At 39.4% G+C, this 19,703-nt stretch overlaps 2 protein-coding genes across 6 annotated transcripts in view; both read left to right on the top strand.

The window, feature by feature from the left end:
- Positions 1-19,703, top strand: part of GALK2 (galactokinase 2) — a 145,500-nt gene that overhangs the window by 8,784 nt on the left and 117,013 nt on the right. The window contains exon 1 of one of the 5 annotated variants that reach the window (XM_063091073.1): positions 2,534-2,680. The exons of the other annotated variants lie outside the window; for them this stretch is intronic. Coding sequence (XP_062947143.1) covers positions 2,628-2,680 — 53 coding nt within the window. The 5' untranslated portion in view covers positions 2,534-2,627. Of the gene's footprint in view, positions 1-2,533; positions 2,681-19,703 lie in introns of those variants that run through there. 5 annotated transcript variants of the gene reach the window in all.
- Positions 776-1,856, top strand: LOC134371719 (cysteine and histidine-rich domain-containing protein 1-like). The gene has a single exon (XM_063088547.1). It carries the CDS (start codon positions 846-848, stop codon positions 1,854-1,856), a length of 1,011 nt encoding a protein of 336 aa, XP_062944617.1. The 5' UTR covers positions 776-845.

Below are 19,703 nucleotides of genomic sequence, written 5' to 3'. Positions count from 1 at the left end.
CTGGGTAATGCTATTTACCCTTAGTGTGCTGAGCATGTTGGCCCAAACTTCCTTAATTAGGGCATCTTGGAAAAGGTGTAGCTGGCTTCACTCGGGTTTAATCTTAACGTTCTGAGGTACAAAGTGCACTAGACTGAGACTTAATAGACCTCAATTTTAATTTGAGTTTTTCTGCCAGTGAGCGGTGTGACCTTAGGCATGTCACTTCTCCTTTCAGTCATTTATTTAGTTTAATTTGCCCATTTATCAAAGACCAGTCTGCCAGGCAGTGTTCTAGGTGCTGGGGATACACAGCTCCTACCCTCAATTTGCTTACCTTCTAGTGATAGTAATGTTGGAGGTGGTTTGACAGACAATACATATATAAGAAAATAAATATGCAGAGTAATGTTTTTACTATTAAGAGAACTATGAAGGAAAGAAAACAGCAGTATGGTAGAGTGATGGTGGGGATGGTGTGCTTCTTTGGACAGGCAATTGGGTATTCCTCTAGGTAACAGAAAAATGAAGGACTGGATGCTAAGCATTCTTGCAGATTGAAAGACATGTTTCTTTATTTTTGCTATTGTGTTCTAGGAAGATGCACCAATGCCTCTATTTCGGAAACAAATGCAAATATATGTAAATCAAGTGCTGCATCAATTTTATGCTGCTTGATTTGGAAATAGTCCACACAAGCAATAGCTAAGCATTTTAGTGTTGTTTGGTGACTGGCTGCTGGATATTAAAGAAAAAAACCCAACTTAAAAAAGTAAACAGCAGGGTGCTTGCGACAGGGAATTGTAAGCTCACTCTCTTGCGGTTCCCGGTATTTGGGCCTTACCTCGTAACAGCAGGAAAAGAAAATGGCACTGCTGTGCTACAACCGGGGCTGCGGCCAGCGCTTCGACCCCGAGACCAATTCCGAAGATGCTTGCACTTACCACCCAGGTGTTCCAGTCTTTCATGACGCATTAAAGGGTTGGTCTTGCTGTAAGAGAAGAACAACTGATTTTTCTGATTTCTTAAGCATTGTAGGCTGTACAAAAGGTAGGCATAATAGTGAGAAGCCACCTGAACCAGTCAAACCTGAAGTCAAGACCACTGAGAAGAAAGAACTATCTGAATTGAAACCCAAATTTCAGGAGCACATCATTCAAGCCCCTAAACCAGTAGAAGCAATAAAAAGGCCAAGTCCAGATGAACCAATGACAAATTTGGAATTAAAAATATCTGCCTCCCTAAAACAAGCACTTGATAAACTTAAACTGTCATCAGGAAATGAAGAAGATAAGAAAGAAGAAGAGAGTGATGAAATTAAGATTGGGACCTCATGTAAAAATGGAGGGTGTTTAAAGACATATCAGGGTCCACAGAGTCTAGAAGAAGTCTGTGTATATCATTCTGGAGTACCTATTTTTCATGAGGGGATGAAGTACTGGAGTTGTTGTAGAAGAAAAACTTCTGATTTTAATACATTCTTAGCCCAAGAGGGCTGTAGAACAGGGAGACACATGTGGACTAAAAAGGATGCTGGGAAAAAAGTTGTTCCATGTAGACATGACTGGCATCAAACAGGGGGTGAAGTCACCATTTCAGTATACGCTAAAAATTCACTTCCAGAACTTAGTCGAGTAGAAGCAAATAGCACATTGTTAAATGTGCATATTGTATTTGAAGGAGAGAAGGAATTTCATCAAAATGTGAACTTATGGGGTGTGATTGATGTAAAGCGAAGTTATGTAACTATGACTGCAACAAAGATTGAGATCACCATGAGAAAAGCTGAACCTATGCAATGGGCAAGCCTTGAACTGCCTGCAAGCAAAAAGCAGGAAAAACAAAAAGAAGATATAACAGATTGGGGGGGCGGGTAATTGCCTGTTGCAGAATTCTTAATCTGTGGTGAAGTGGTGGCTTGCTGCTGTAGTCTTTTGTGATCATCGTCGTCATTGAATCTGGCATTTCAGGGTCAACGTTAGGTTTTTAAAAGCAAAAATCATTTCATCTTTTTGTGCCTCTCATCTTCCTTGTGAGTTACTTAAGATCTATTATACATTTCTCCTCCCTGGTGGAACCATAGTTGTGTCCTGTACTTGAAGAAGCTGGAAGATAGTTCATAAACATAATTGCAGTTTTTCTTAGTAGAATATTATGTTAAACAAAGGAACATTAAGGAACATTTGTGGGTTTTTTTTTATATCTCTTTCTATTATCCCATAATTAGTAAAGCAAGATGAATTGTCAAAAAAAAAAAAAAAAAAAAAAAAGTAAACAGCAACCTGAGATGACCTGTGCGGCGCGACAGGTTTTAACTTTGTACTCAGATTTATCGACAGGGCGCACAAAGAAGACCTTCCTAGCTTCGCACGTGCTCGCCGCGGGGACTCCAACAGGACCTGAGTTCCCTCGTACTCAAGCAGGAAGGCGGCGGTACCTGACAGCCGCTGGGAGGGCATCCAGCAGGAGAGCCCGGGGAGGAGGAGCCGTAGGCGGGGCCGACTGGAAGCAGCCACCTCAGCGAAGCTTGCAGCATTTCCGCAGAGAGAGCCGGAAGAAAGCGGCTCCTGCTGCAGATACCCCGTAATCGTCTTGGGAGTTTTGCTTCGCCACTTGAAACTGCAGGAGAAAGAAGAATCTAGCAAAATATGGCTACGGAGGGCCCTGCCACACGTCGAGTCCAGGTGGCAGAACATCCCAGGTGGGGGAGAGGAGATGACGCGCTTTGGGATCTCGTGGGTTGGCTAGGTGCAGATAGGGTCCAAGTCTTCTGGCTCCTTTCTCGGGGCACAGCTTTTACCCACGGGTAAAACCATTGGGATTCTGTAAGAACCAGTGAGTTGGATTCTATAAGGCCGCATGGCTGGGCTTGCAGAGAAAAACCCCGTCACAAACACATTCGACCTTGGCTGCTACGAAAGGTTGTATGTTTTGCTTCACAGATTCTTCTTTTCCCTTCCTTGCTAAAGGTGAGGCACTCTTTCTACTAGGCTTCAGAAGAAATACGCAAATCAACTTTGAATTCTTTGTTTTAGCTGCCAGCTAATGGTGCTTTTAATAGTCTCTTCTCTGGGCCGACCCTGTGGCTCATTCGGGAGAGTGCGGCGGGAGCGCGGAGGCCGCAGGTTCGGATCCTATATAGGGATGGCTGGTGCGCTCACTGGCTGAGCGCGGTGCGGTCGACACCAAGCCAAGGGTTACGATCCCCTTACCGATCACAGAAAAAAAAAAAAAAAAAAAAAAGTCTCTTCTCTAAATATTCATTGAAAACAAATGCACAAAAAAAACCCTACTTTGTCTCTGTACCCTTGTAAACAAAATTCGGGAATCTCTGAACTGTCACTTAGGGAATTAATTTGCTGCCAGTCCTTAGCTAGAGAGTAACTAACAGTTTCGTGATGTCTAGTGGAGAATCTTTTCAATTACAAATACTTTGTACAAATACTTCATTTTGATTTGTAGAGCTGAATTCTCAAAGAATGAAATCTCTCACCAGCTGCATTAGCCCAAGGGCTTTTCTGAGGTTGGCTTTTCTTTCCCTTTGCTGTTCTTAACTTTAACCCCCCCCCCCCTTTTTTCCTATAACATCGAGTCCTTAACCTCTTCCGACTTTCCGATTTATTACCATCATCTGTCAATATTATACTTTACTGTAACTTAAGAGTTCTTTCATCCTTAAGCCAGCAAACTTGTGTCTTTAGTTACCAGAAAGAAACATAATTTTCTATTACGGAGACCGGGACAGTTTTGCACTACTTTTGAATGTCTTTGAATGTTTTGATATATTCTCTGGAGGTCCCTGAATATACTGTTACCCTTATGTATTTGAATGAATTAGAACACATTATTTAAGACATGCTTCAAATAAGATTTATGATAAATTTGTTACGTGAAAATAATCCAAGATTTTGTAGTTTAGTCTTTTACATAAAACATGTTCACATATAAATTTCTAATGTGCTTTCGTTTTATATGATTTTATTCATAAATATCAACATTTCTATAGTTACCCTGTGGGGGTAGTGGGGTGGTGATAACAAGTACAGGAATGTGTACTTAGTGTTCTTTCTTGCCTTTCATGATTTTTACAGTATCCGTTCATGCAACAAATATTTAATGTTAATATTTATGGTTCTGTGTTAGCCATAGAAGAGATTATAATAGTAGTCAGATAAGCTCGCTATTTTCTTGTTTTTCACCTGTGTGTCCAATGCAGTTATTAGCTTCAAGCAATATTTTGTTTGCAGGAGTCTTTTGAAGTCCCTTAATCATTTTAGAAGGGATGAGTTATATTAAATCTAGATAGTATAATCTGTAAATCTACCTATTGGTCACATGTTACAATATGCTAAAGAGGAAAAAAATGAACAAGGGCCTCAAAGTCAGCCTGTCTCCTTGTGGAACTCCTGTTTTTTCTTCAGGATACCTCTTCAACTTCACAGGACACATGATTGTCTGTGTAAAGGCATTAGTCAGCCACATTATACAATTTAGTAAAACTTAGTTTCTTTTTTATTCTTTTTATGTAAAAATCAAATAGAAGTAGAAATTCTAATATTTTCTTTCTGCATCCACTCTTGCATGTTTCCTGCACAGTGAGACTTCAAACTCCACTGTTCTAGCTTTTGTGCATTCTTAGTAGTGTTATCTCTTCTCTTTTCCTTCTTTTTGGGATTAAGTTTAAAATTTTTGGATTATAATTATTTGTTACAGTTTTATTGATATTCACATACCATATAATTCACTCCTTTAAAGTTTGCAATTAAGTGGTTTTTAGTATATTCACAGAGTTGTGCAACTATCACCATAATCGAATTTAGCACATTTTCTTCACCTCAAAAAGAACCTGGTATTCCCTAAATTATTACCCCTGAGTTCCCCATTCCCCGCTGCCCTCTAGACCTAAGCAACCACTAATCCACTTTTTGTCTCTATAGATTTGGTCATTCTAGACATTTCAAATAAATGGAATCATATAAAATGTGTTTTCTTGTGACTGATTTCTTTCACTTAGCATAATGTTTTCAGGGTTCATCCATGTTGTAACATGTACTGGAACATCATTCCTTTTTATGGTCAAATAATGTTGTTATAGGAATAGGCTACATTTTGTTTATCTACTCAGCTAGTGGACATTTGGGTTGCTTTCACCTTTTGGCTCATATAAAAAGTGCTGCTATATGTGGTGCTGTATGAACATATTAAGAGTCTTATGTTCTATTGACTGACCTAGCCAAGCAAACCTGAAGGCATTCTTAATATAAAAGATTTAAAAGATTATTTAAAAGTATATTCAGTAAATCCTGAAAGTCCCATAGTTCCTTTCTCGCTGTTGTCTATGAATTCTACCCTGAGATGCCAATTCCTACTTCCCTTCTTGAAGTTACCCATTTGATTTGTCCTTATAATATCATTGTATTCTTATACTATCATTACTACCATTTTCTTTTTACAAAAATGGTATAGTCACATAAGTGAAATCACTATATTTGTTGTATTGTCACTTTTTCCCATTTAATATTTCTTAGATCCATATATCAGTTTGTACATATATTTCACTGTTTTTAAGGGCTGATATGATTTCATAGTGTGAACACCATTATTTTTGTAACACTTCAACATTTAGTACATTTAGATTTCCAGTTTTTCACTATTACAAACAACGCTGCGATAAATATTATTGTGCATATATCTAAGCATTTGTATGAATTTCTTTTACATTCATTCATGGAAATGGAACCAGGGCCAAAGGTTATAAACATTTAAAATGTTGACAGCTCCTGGTAAATGTCCCAGCAAAAAGGTGTTATTAGATTATCTATTTTTTGTTAGTTTGTAGGGGCTCTTTATGTATGTATGTATTTTTGTATGTATGTGTATTTTTCAATAGAAACTGTTGATTTATGTATATTATAAGTGTAGTTGCTAGTTTAACTTTATGATATCTTTTGTTGTGTAGACATTTCATAATTTTTGCAGTACAGTACATTGTCTACTAATGATGATAGCGTCTTTGTCTTGATCCTGTTTTTAATGGGAAAGCATTAATGAGAATGCTTGTAATATTTTGCCATCAAATATGTTTTCTATTTCTGGTAAGTATCCTTTATTAAATTAAGGATGTTTCTTTTCTAGCATGTCAAGAGTTTTTGAATGTTTAATTTTATTATAAAAATGAGGAATTAATTGAATTTTTTTGAGAGGATCATAGAGTCATAGTTTTTACCCCATTTATTCCATTAGCATAGTGCATATAATAAACAAATTTCCTGGTACTCACTTCCTTCGTATTCCTGGAATAAACTTTGCTTGGTTACATAAATTATTTTAAGACACTATTGGATTAAATTTACCAATATTTAATTTATTTATTTAAAAATTTATTTATTATTATTATTTTTTTATAGTCAAAGATGTTGTTGTGGAACAGTGGTAGGGGAAGGTAGGAGGGGGGTAGGGAAACCGAGATGAAGGTGGGGGGCTGGGGTGGCCAGCTCCTTTGCCTGCCTGGTTGCAGAGCGGGGGAGCCTAGCTGAGGCCTGTGGGTTCCCCCTACCCCAGCTTGGTAGCCTGGGGGGTTTCTGGCAGTGGCTTGGTTGTCACCAGGTTGGTTGTGGACATTGGGGGGCTATGGCTGAGGGCCTTGGCCCCCACAACCTGAGCTAGAGAGCCCAGGGGGCTTCTGGCAGTGGGTTGGTTGTTGCTGGGCTGGATGCAGATGTTGTGGGGATGGGGGGGGTGCCAATATTTTATTTAGAGATTTTTCTATCTGTTTTCACAGTGAGATTAGCCTGTAGTTTGCTTTTGGGGGCTATTTTTGTTAAGTTTAAGGATCTGATTTAGACTAGCCTCCTAAAATGAGATGGGAAAGCTTTTCACACCTTCTGTTGTTTAGAACCATTTATAAAAACAAAGGATCTTTTCCCTGAAGGTCCAAAAGAACTAACTTCACAACAATTTTTGGGCCTTGTTAAGGGGCATGTTTCTGACTATTTTGTTTGTTTATTTTAAACCTCTTCTGTTGATTTTAGAAATTTGTGTTTTCCTACAAAAATCACCACTTTTGTCTACATTTAAAATTTTAAAAAATCTCTTAAATCTATAGTTGTCTCTTATTTCTGATATTGCTTTTATTTAATGAGGCTCACAAAAGTTTTTTTGTGGTATTGTTTATATCAAAGAATGAGCTTGTAATTTTTTTAAACTGTCTGCTATTTTTTCCCTAGTTCATTAAATTATCTTTTAATTCTTTCTTCTAATTTCTTTAACTGCTTTTTGCTGGCTTCTTGCATTATATGTATACTTCTTTTATTTTCATTGTTTCTTATTTTTTTTCATGCATTGAAGGCTGGAAAATTTTCTTTGAGTACCATTATGGTTGTACCTCATGGGCTTTGATATGCAGATTTCTCATTGTTGTTATTTTCAAAATAGCTGTGATTTTGACAATAAATTCCACTTTACTTCAGTTTCATCTTCTTGCTCACTAATTTGCTCTTCAACTCTTCATTCTTCTGTTCATCCCATCTATTGTTTTTCTTTTCACCATCATAAATTTATTTTCCAAGATCTCTAATATATTATGGTTTCATTTTATGGTTTAATTTCTGATCTAGGAGTAATTTATTTTGATGGGAGGAGCAAAGTAGAAATTCAAATTCTCCCTCCTCCTCCAATGGCTATTACCATATTTTGAAATGCCATCTCTAACATATATTCAACTCTCAAATATGACAGTAATAATACTGATAACTAATAATTATTGTATACTTATAAAATCCTCTTATATAACCTGAGTACAATGATCAAAATCAGAAAATTAGCACTGGTACACTAGTATTATCTAACTGACAAACCTGAAGTGTTACCAGTTTTCCTACTATGTTCTTTACAGCAAAAATATGTATATATATTTTTTCTGTTTCAGAATTCAGTCTAGGATGTATGCTGCTTTAATTATTGTCTCTTTAGTTTTTTTTTTTTTTTTTTTTTTTTTTTTAATTGTGGAACAGTTTCTCAGCCTTTCTATGTGTTTCATGACCAGTTATTTTATAGAATATCCCTCTTGGGTTATAGGGAAAAATTGTGAACAACTTTGAAATGGACCAAAAGATTACTGGGTATCTATAAAGGAAAACAAGATGTTGTCTAACATACCTTTTCAGGTTATCTGATTTCTGTGAGGGGTCTTTGTATTCCTGCTATTTTACAGCTTTATAGGTCATAGAAAACTGATAGTAATGCAAGTGATTCTTGTCCTTAGAAATTGCAAATTGTCTTTAGTGGAATGCTATTGATGTCTCTCCCTGGCTATTAACCAGTGTTAACAGTTTTTTGCATCTATTTGTAAATGCATATCAGCATTCCTTATTTGCCTATATAAGGGTGATACTTTGTATTCTCCTTCCAATTGCTTGTAAGGTCTTCCTTGTTCTGTCATTAATTAATGAGATAAATAAAATCTTTAACATATGTTCATATTATTTCTGTATAAGAACCATTATTATGCCTTAAAAGTCTTTCTCCTTTAACAGAATTTGTCTAATATTTCTTCATGATTAGATGTAGTTTATGCATTTTTTTTTAGTTTTATTTTATTTTGTCACTATACAATGTGGTTGATTATAGTGGCCCATTACCGAAACCTCCCTCCCTCCTCCCTCTCCCCCTCCCTCCCAACAAACTCCTTTCTGTTTGCTTGTTGTATCAATTCAAGGAATTGTAATTGTTGTGTCTTCTTCCCTCCCCGCCCCAGTTTTTTGTGTATTTATTTATTTATTTTTAGCTCCCACCAATAAGTGAGAACATGTGATATTTCTCTTTCTGTGCCTGACTGGTTTCACTTAATATAATTCTCTCAAGGTCCATCCATGTCGTTGCAAATGGCAGTATTTCATTCTTTTTTATAGCAGAGTAGTATTCCATTGTGTAGATATACCACATTTTCTGTATCCAGTCATCTGATGATGGACATTTGGGCTGGTTCCAACTCTTAGCTATCGTAAGGAGTGCTGCAATGAACACTGGAAAACAGGTATACCTTCGACTTGATGATTTCCATTCCTCTGGGTATATTCCCAGCAGTGGGATAGCTGGGTCATATGGTAGATCTATCTGCAATTGTTTGAGGAGCCTCCATACCATTTTCAATAGAGGCTGCACCATTTTGCAGTCCCACCAACAATGTATGAGAGTTCCTTTTTCTCCGCAACCTCGCCAGCATTTATCATTCACAGTCTTTTGGATATTAGCCATCCTAACTGGGGTGAGATGGTATCTCAATGTGGTTTTGATTTGCATTTCCTGAATGCTGAGTGATGTTCAGCATTTTTTCATGTGTCTTTTGGCCATTTGTATATCTTCCTTAGAGAAATGCCTACTTAGCTCTTTTGCCCATTTTTTAATTGGGTTACTTGTTTTTTTGTGCTAAAGTTGTTTGAGTTCCTTGTTCTGGATATTAATCTTTTGTCAGATGTATATTTTGCAAATATTTTCTCCCACTCTGTTGGTTGTCTTTGAACTCTGTTAATTGTTTCTTTTGCTGTGCAGAAGCTTTTTAGTTTGATATAATCCCATTTGTTTATTTTTCCTTTGTTTGCCTGTGCTTTTCGGGTCATATTCACGAAATTTGTGTCCAGTCCTACTTCCTGAAGTGTTTCTCCTAAGTTTTCTTTGAGTAGTTTCATTGTTTCAGGGTGTATATTTAATTCTTTAATCCTTTTTAAGTTGATTTTGGCATATGGTGAGAGGTATGGGTATAGTTTCATTCTCCTGCATATTGATATCCAGTTATCCCAGCACCATTTGCTGAAGAGGCAGTCCCTATTCCAGTGTATAGGCTTGGTGCCTTTGCCAAAGATCAGATGGCTGTAGGTGTGTGGGTTGATTTCTGGATTCTCTATTCTATTCCACTGATCAGTGTGTCTGTTTTTATGCCAGTGTGTCTGTTATTATAGCTTTGTAGTATAGTTCAAAGTCAGGTAGTGTTATGCCTCCAGCTTTATTTCTTTTGCTCAGAATTGCTTTGGCTATGCGTGGTCTTTTGTTATTCCATATAAATGTCTGGATAGTTTTTTCCATTTCTGAGAAAAATGTCATTGGAATTTTGATGGTGATTGCATTGAATTTGTACATCACTTTGGGTAGTATGGACATTTTCACAATGTTGATTCTTCCAATCCAAGAGCATGGGATATCTTTCCATCTTCTTGTGTCCTCTTTAATTTCTCTCAGCAGTGGTTTGTAGTTCTCATTATAGAGATTTTTCACATCCTTGGTTAACTCAATTCCTAAGTATTTTATTTTTTTGGTGGCTATTGTAAATGGGCAAGCTTTCTTGATTTCTCTTTCTGCATGTTAACTATTGCAGAATAGAAATGCTACTGATTTTTGTGTGCTGATTTTATATCCTGCTACTTTCCTAAAATTATTTATCAACTCGAAGAGTTTTTTTGTAGAGGCTTTAGGCTGTTCGATATGTAGGATCATGTCATCTGCAAAGAGGGACAGTTTGATTTCATCTTTTCCAATCTGGATGCCCTTTATTTCGTTCTTTTCTCTGATTGCTCTGGCTAGTACTTCCAACACTATGTTGAATAGGAGTGGTGAGAGTGGGCATCCTTGTCTAGTTCCTGTTCTTAAAGGAAAAGCTTTCAGCTTTTCCCCATTCGAGATGATATTGGCAGTGGGTTTATCATATATGGCTTTAATTATGTTGAGACACTTTCCATCTATACCTAACTTATAGAGAGTCTTTATCATGAGTGAGTGTTGAATTTTATCAAATGCTTTTTCAGCATCTATAGAGATGATCATATGGTCCTTGTGTTTGATTTTATTAATATGGTGTATCACATTTTTTAAATTGAGTATGTTGAACCAACCTTGCATCACTGGGATGAATCCCACTTGATCATGGTGTATAATTTTACATATGTGTTGCTGTTTTCTGTTATCTGTTATTTTATTGAGGATTTTTGCATCTATATTCATCAAGGATATTGGCCTATAGTTTTCTTTTTTGGTTGTATCTTTACCTAGTTTTGGTACCAGGGTGATGTTTGCTTCATAGAATGAGTTTGGGAGAATTGCTTCTGTTTCAATCTTTTGTAATAGATTGTAGAGAATTGTTGTCAATTCCTCTTTGAATGTTTGGTAAAATTCTGCTGTGAATCCATCTGGTCCTGGGCTTTTCTTTGTTGATAGCCTTCTGATAACAGCTTCAATCTCTTTTATTGTTATTGGTCTGCTCAGATTTTCTACATCTTCTTGGCTCAGCTTTGGTAGCTTGTGTGTGTCCAGAAATTTATCCATTTCCTCCAGATTTTCAAATTTGTTGGCATATAGTTGTTTATAGTAGTCTCGAATGATTCCTGTATTTCAGATGTATCAGTTGTAATATTGCCTTTTTCACTTCTAATTTTTGTTATTTGGATCTTCTCTCTTCTTTTTTTAGTTAGCCGTGCTAATGGTTTGTCAATTTTATTTATCTTTTCAAAAAACCAACTTTTTGATTCATTGATCTTTTGAATTGTTTTTTGGGTTTCAATTTCATTCAGTTCTGCTCTGATCTTAATGATTTCTTTCCGTCTGCTAACTTTAGGTTTGGATTGTTCTTGTTTTTCTAGTTCTTTAATGTTAAGTATTAGGTTGTTCACTTGCCATCTTTCCATTCTTCTGAAGTGAGCATTTAATGCAATAAATTTTCCCCTCAATACTGCTTTTACAGTATCCCACAGGTTTTGGTATGATGTATCATTGTTTTCATTAGTTTCAATAAATTTTTTGATTTCCTGCTTGATTTCTTCTTGAACCCATATGTCATTAAGTAGAATGCTGTTTAATTTACATGTGCTTGTATAGTTTTCCAGAATTTCATTTGTTATTGATTTCTAATGTTAATCCATTATGGTCTGAAAAAATACATGGGATAATTCCATTTTTTTTGAATTTGTTGAGATTTGTTTTGTGACCTAACATGTGATCTATCCTGGAGAATGATCCATGTGCTGATGAGAAGAATGAATATTCTGAGGTTGTTGGATGAAATGTTCTGTAGATATCTGCCAATTCCAATTGGTCTAGAGTATTGTTTAGATCTTGTGTTTCTCTACTGATTCTTTGCCTAGATGATCTGTCCAATATTGGTAGCGGGGTGTTCAGGTCCCCTGCTATTATGGTATCAGTCTCTATTTCCTTCTTTAGGTCTAATAGAGTTTGTTTTATAAATCTGGCTGCTCCGAAATTGGGTGTGTATATATTTATGATTGTTATGTCTTCTTGATGGATCAATTCTTTTATCATTAAGTAGTGGCCCTCATTATCTCTTTTTATGGTTTTTAGTTTAAAGTCTATTTCATCAGATATAAGAATAGCTACTCCAGCTTGTTTTTCATTTCTGTTTGCATGGTAAATCTTTTTCCATCCTTTCACTCTTAGTCTATGTGAGTCTTTATAGGTGAGGTGGGTCTCTTGAAGGCAGCATATAGTTGGGTCCTCCTTTTTAATCCAGTAAGCCAGTCTTTGTCTTTTTTTTTGTCTTTTTTCATGACCGGTAAGGGGATCGCAACCCTTGGTGTGGTGTCACCCGCAGCGCGCTCAGCCAGCGAGTGCACCAGCCAGTCCTACATAGGAACCGAACCCGCGGTGGGAGCGCCGCTGTGCTCCCAGCGCTGTACTCTCCCGAGTGCGCCATGGGTCAGGCCCCAGTCTGTGTCTTTTGATTGGGGAATTTAATCCTTTTACATTTAGAGTTGTTATTGAAAGTGTTGATTTACTCCTAGCATTTTACTGATTTTTGTTTGGATGTCTTAAGTGTCTTTTGTTCCTTTCTTTCTGATTTACTGTTTGTTTTCTTTATTTATTGGTTCCTTGGATTGTAGATAAACTTTTTTTTCTCTTCATTGTTGGCATTTTTATTTTAGTAGTGGGTTTTGATTTTTCTGGAGTTTTTATGGCGGTGGTAGTTATTTTTCAGGTAACAAACCCAGTACCCCCTTGAGAATTTCCTGTAAGGGTGGTCAGGTGGTAGTGAACTCCCACGGTTTTTGTTTGTCTGAGAAATATACTATTTGCCCTTCATTTTGGAATGATAGCCTTGCAGGGTAGAGTATTCTTGGCTGGCAATCTCTATCTTTTAGTATTTTGAATATATCATCCCATTCCTTTCTTGCTTTTAGGGTTTGTGATGAAAACTCTGGTGTTAGTCTGATTGGGGCTCTCATATAGGAGATTTGACACCTTTCTCTTACAGCTTTTAAGATTCTCTCTTTGTATTTGAGTTTTGCCAGTTCGACTATAACATGTCTTGGAGAAGACCTTTTTGGGTTGAATACATTTGGGGATCTTTGAGCTTCCTCGATCTGAAGATATGTGTCTTTTCCTATACCTGGGAAGTTTTCTGCCACTATTTTATTGAGTATGTTTTCAATGGAATCTCCCTTTTCCTCCCCTTCTGGAATACCCATGACTCAGATATTTGAGTGCTTAATATTTTCTGATCTCTCTTAGATTTTCTTCAATGTTTTTAGTTCTTTTTTCTTTTTTTTTGTCTGCCTGTGTTATTTCAAACAGCCCATCTTCAAGGTCAGAAGTTCTCTCTTCTGCTTCTGCAAGCCTGCTGGTTAAACTCTCTGTTGTGTTTTTTATTTGATTGAATGAATTCTTCAGCTCAGCAAGCTTTACTACATTCTTTTTCAGGGCATTGATTTCCTTGTACATTTCTCCTTTCAGGTCCTGTATATTTTTCCTCATTTCATCGTGTTGTCTAGCTGAGTTTTCTTGTATCTCATTTAGTTTCCTTAGAATTATCACTCAAAATTCCTTGTCAGACATGTCAAGGGCTTCTTGTTCTATAGGATCTAGATCTTGAGAGTTATTACCCTTTGGTGGTGTACTTTCTTGATTTTTCATATTTCTGGTATCTTTCCTTTGATGTTTAGTCATTGTGGCAGTGGATTTCACAGTCCACTGGTTTGACACTATTGTCTGGGTAAGATGCTGCTGGAGCTGCCAATTTCGTGTGGCTGCCTTAGTTTCTGCTCGGTTGCCCACTAGTGCCTCGGGTGCATGGTCGCCTCAGATCTTAGGCCTCTCAGGGGAGGTACCTCTCTGGTCAGCACACACCCGGCCGGGCTGGGGATGGAGTCGGGCGGTGGTGGCGAGGCCCACCTGCTAGGTCATGTGCTGGCACCACAGGGCGCATGGTCCTCGCAGATCTCAGCGCCTCTCCTATTGGTGCACGTTCAGAAGGGCTGGGGATGGAGTCAGGTGGCAGTGAAGAGGCCCACCTGCTGGGTCGCGCACTGGCACCACAGGGTGCGCAGTCTCCGAGGACCTTGTGCCTCTCTGGCTGGGCGCATCCGTGATTGGCGCACACTTGGTGGGGCTGGGGATAGAGTCGGGTGGTGGCGGCGAGGCCTACCTGCTGGGTTGTGTGCTGGCACCACAGGGTGCGTGGTCTCCGCATATCTTGGCACCTCTCTGATCAGCACGCACTTGGCAGGGCTGGGGATGGAGTCAGGTGGCGGCGAAGAGGCCTACCTGCTGGGTTGCGTGCTGGCACCACAGGGTGTGTCAGTTTATGCATTTTTGATAAGAGTACTACAAATTTGATTTTATTTTCTCAGTACATCATATCAAGAGGCACATGATGCCTTTTTGTACAGTTACCAATGCTGTTAACCTGGATCACTTGGTTAAGAAGGTTTTTCCACTGTAAAGTTACTGTTTTCTTTTCTGTTTAAAAGTATCTTTTGGTGAAAGACTTTGAGGATACATTAATATCCTGTTTCTTATCATTTATTAGTTTTAGTATTCATTGATGATTCTTGCCTGAATTATTTATTGCTAGGATGGTGATGGAGTTTGGATATGTTGTTCCCCCATAGCTCATGTCAAAATCTGATCACCAGTGTGGCAGTATTGGGAGTGTTTAGGTCATGTTATTTATCTCTCATAAATAGATAATGTTGTTCTGGAGGGTGTGTGTGTGTGGAATGAGTGAGTTCTCACTCTGTTAGTTCCCACAAGAGCCGGTTGTTTAAAGGACCCTGGCACCTCCCCTCCCTCTCTCTCTTGCTTTCTCTTGCCATGTAATCTTGCATCCACTGGCTGCTTGCTGTTTTCTTCCATGAGTAGAAGCAGCCTGTGGTTTGTGCCAGATGTAGCTGGCCCAGAATCATAAGCCAAATAAACCTTTGTCCTTTATAAATTATCCAGTTTCAGGTATTCTGTTATAAGCAACAGAAACGGACAAATATAGAAAATTGGTACCAGAGATGTGGGGGGTTGCTTATAACAAATACTTGAAAGTGTGGAAGCAGCTTTGGAACTGGGTGTTGAGGAGAGGCTGGAAGAATTTAAAGGAGCAGGCTAGAAAAAGCCTAGATGCTGATGAAAGTTTAGAAGACATCAAAACCAAGGAAAGTTTTAGAGCTTGGTTAAATGGTGGTGATCAGAATGCTTATGGAAATATGGACTGTAAAGACCATTCTAAGGATGTCTCTCAAATCGAAATAAGAAGGAGGTTTTTGGAAACTGGGGCAAAGATCACCCTTGCTATGAACTGGCAAGGAACTTGGCTGCATTCTATTCATGCCCAAAAGTTTTATGGAATGTGAAACTTCAAGGTGCTGACCCAGGGTATTTGGTGAAAGAAATTTCTCAGCAGCAAAACATTTAGGAAGCTGTCTGGCTACTTGTAACAGCTATGCTAAGTTATGACAGCAAAGGCATGACTTAAAGCCAGAATTTGAAAGGGAAACAGTGTGTAAAGGTTTAGAAAATTTACAGCATGGAGTAAATCAAGGGGCGTTTCAAGATGGCGGTGGCTGCGGCAGCTGGCGCGGAGTAGCTGAGGTGGAAAAGGTGGCCACTGGGCCTCAGGCAGCCGGGAAACTTGTGGACCTTCCTCTTGCCATCTCTTAAGGGAGGACCGCTGCTGGTGGCCGGTCGTGGGGGCTGAACGCCACTTTGCCCTCGGCAGGAGAGGGTGCCTCACTTACAGGCAACAGCTTTGAAGTGTGGAGCAGGAAAAGAACTGTTTCTTAGCTGCAAAAGTGAGTCTCTAAACAGGGAACACGGCGCCAGGGCTGCTGTGGATGCAGACAGGATCCCGGAGGCCGGGGCCGCGCGGAAGGCGGCCAGCTGCCCTATTCAGGATTTGAGGTTTCAGGCCGGCATTAAAGAAAATTCCTGGGAGCGCCCGAGCCGCGCCGCGACTGAACAGCCCGAGGCGGCAGCGGCCGAGAACGGGGAAGGTGGCAAACCAGAGGCAGAGAGTGAGCGCCCAACGTGGCACAACCCTGTGAGTGACCCCTGGACCAGCCCTGTTTGGGGGGCTGACGCCCAACCGGCTCCGGCCTGCATCACTAGGCCACTCACCGCCCCGGGGCTGCCTCCATTTTCCCAGGTGCTAGCAGCTCCGCCCGGCTCGGCCGTCACTGAGCCTTCCCACTTGCTTGGCCTGGCGCGGGGCTTTCCGGAGCCTGCGGGTCGCCTCCCCTCCCACTCCCTCCACAGTTCTCTGGCGGGTTGGTGGCGTGGGGCGTCCCCGGCCAGTGTCGGGAGGGCAAGGAAGTACGGGCGGGCCGACTGTCACTCCACCACACCCTGGACTCCGGCCCCCCGTAAACTTCCTGTTACTGGGAGGCAGTTACCATCTCTGTGGCCACCAGATCGGAAAAATGCCTAACCAATTTCTGGTTGGGAATAGTGTGGTAGGAGAGTTCCCAGGTCCGCTTGAACCTGCCGGAGAGCTGGCTGCAGGCAGGCGCTAGACTCCGTTTATACCGGGGGGATACAAAGGTGAACAAGTCCTGAGAAAGATCTACACAGTGCTACAAAGGCACCCAGAGCGACTGGTCGTCTGTGCCTAGCAGAAACCTGGTAGACTTCCTGGGCGAGGTGGTGCCGAGCAGGGTCTTGAAGGCCCAGCTGATAGACGAGGGTTGCAGAAGACACGCCCCAGCCCAGCACAGTGCGCACAGAGTGGGGAGACATGCGACCAGGGAGGCGGAGACTTGACAGAAACCACACACCCTGTGGGGTCGCCACTGCACTATCCAACAGCCTGGGCCAGAGCACACGGAACAGGGAGAAGTCCTGCACAGGAAGTGAAAGCTCAACAGCGATCACACACCCTGTGGTACGTGATCCACCAGCCCAGCAGAGTCCAAGCTGACCAGAAAGGTGGCTCCCCAGAGAAGCCCAAGACCCAAGGCAACCACACACACAAGGCACTAGAGGCCAACTGAGCAGCCACGGAGGTAGCCATACGAAATTGGCAACCACAGCAACATCCTAGTTAGTCATTAGTCTCAAACCGGTGGACTGTGAAACCCCCAGCCACAATGAATAAACATCAAAAAAAAGATACCAGAAATACAAAAAATCAAGAAAGTACACCCCCAAAAGTTAATAAATCTCAAACTCTAGATCCTATAGAACAAGAAGCCCTTGAAATGACTGACAAGGAATTTCGAGTGATAATTCTAAGGAAACTGAATGAGATACAAGAAAACACAGCTAGACATCATGATGAAATGAGGAAAAGTATACAGGATCTGAAAGAGGAAATGTACAAAGAAATCAATGTCCTGAAAAAAAATGTAGCAGAACTTGCTGAACTGAAGAACTTATTCAGCGAAAGAAAAAACACAACGGAGGGTTTAACCAGCAGGCTTGTCGAAGTTGAAGAGAGAACCTCTGAACTTGAAGATGGGCTGTTTGAAATAACACAAGCAGACAAAAAGAAAGAAAAAAGAATCAAGGACATTGAAGAAAATCTGAGAGAGATATCAGACAACCTTAAGCGCTCAAATATCCGAGTCATGGGTATTCCAGAAGGGGAGGAAAATGGAGATTCCATTGAAAACATATTCAACAAAATAGTGGCCGAAAATTTCCCAGGTATAGGAAAAATCACAGATCTTCAGATCCAGGAAGCTCAATGATCTCCAAACGTATTCAACCCAAAAAGGCCTTCTCCAAGACATGTCATAGTCAAATTGGCAAAACTCAGAGACAAAGAGAGAATCTTAAAAACTGCAAGAGAGAAGCGTCAAATCACCTAGAAGGGAGCCCCAATCAGGCTAACATCAGACTTTTCATCACAAACCCTAAAAGCTAGAAAGGAATGGGATGATATTTTCAAAATACTAAAAGACAAAGATTGCCATCCAAGAATACTCTACCCTGCAAGGCTATCCTTCCGAAATGAAGGGCAAATAGTATATTTCTCAGACAAACAAAAACTGCGGGAGTTCACTACCACACGACCACCCTTACAAGAAATCCTCAAGGGAGTACTGGGTTTGGTTCCTGAAAAATAACTACCACTGCCATAAAAACCCAAGAAAAACCAATCTCCACTAGTATAATAAAAATGGCATTCATGAAGAGAAAACTAACAAACAAATACGCTATCTACAACCTAAGGAACCAACAAACACAGAAACCAAACAGTAAATCAGAAAGCAAGGAACAAAAGACACCTAAGACAACCAAACAACCAATAAAATGCTAGGAATAAATCAACACCTTTCAATAACAACTCTTAATGTAAAAGGCTTAAATTTCCAAATCAAAAGACACAGACTGGCTGACTGGATCAAAAAGGAGGACCCAACTATATGCTGCCTACAAGAGACCCACCTCACCCATAAAGATTCACACAGACTAAGAGTGAAAGGATGGAAAAAGATTTACCATGCAAACAGAAAAGAAAAACGAGCTGGAGTAGCTATTCTTATATCTGACAAAATAGACTTTAAACTAAAAACCATAAAAAGAGACCATGAGGGACACTACTTAATGATAAAAGGACTGATCCATCAAGAAGACATAACAATCATAAATATGTACGCACCCAATTTCGGAGCAGCCAGATTTATAAAACAAACTCTATTAGACCTAAAGAAGGAAATAGACACTAATACCATAATAGCAGGGGACCTGAACACCCCACTGTCAATATTGGACAGATCATCTAGGCAAAGAATCAGTAGAGAAACACAAGATCTAAACAAGACTCTAGACCAATTAGAATTGGCCGATATCTACAGAACATTCCACCCAACAACCTCAGAATATTCATTCTTCTCAGCAGCACATGGATCATTCTCCAGGATAGATCACATATTAGGTCACAAATCAAGTCTCAATAAATTTAAAAAAGTTGGAATTATCCCATGTATTTTTCTCAGACCACAATGGATTAAAACTAGAAATTAATAACAAATGAAACTCTGGAAACTATACAAACACATGGAAATTAAATAGTATTCTACTTAATGACATATGGGTCCAAGAAGAAATCAAGCAGTAAATCAAAAAATTTATTGAAACTTATGAAAACAATGATACATCATACCAAAACCTGTGGGATACTGTAAAAGCAGTATTGAGGGGAAAATTTATCGCATTAAACGCTCACTTCAGAAGAATGGAAAGATGGCAAGTGAACAACCTAACACTTCACCTTAAAGAACTAGAAAAACAAGAACAATCCAAACCTAAAGTTAGCAGACGGAAAGAAATCATTAAGATCAGAGCAGAACTGAATGAAATTGAAACCCAAAAAAACAATTCAAAAGATCAATGAATCAAAAAGTTGGTTGTTTGAAAAGATAAATAAAATTGACAAACCATTAGCCTGGCTAACAAAAAAAAGAAGAGAGAAGACTCAAATAACAAAAATTAGAAATGAAAAAGGCGATATTACA

The sequence above is a fragment of the Cynocephalus volans genome, chromosome 3 (genome assembly GCF_027409185.1).
Source record: "Cynocephalus volans isolate mCynVol1 chromosome 3, mCynVol1.pri, whole genome shotgun sequence".
NCBI lineage: Eukaryota > Metazoa > Chordata > Mammalia > Dermoptera > Cynocephalidae > Cynocephalus > Cynocephalus volans.
This window is presented reverse-complemented; position numbering and strand designations above follow the sequence as displayed.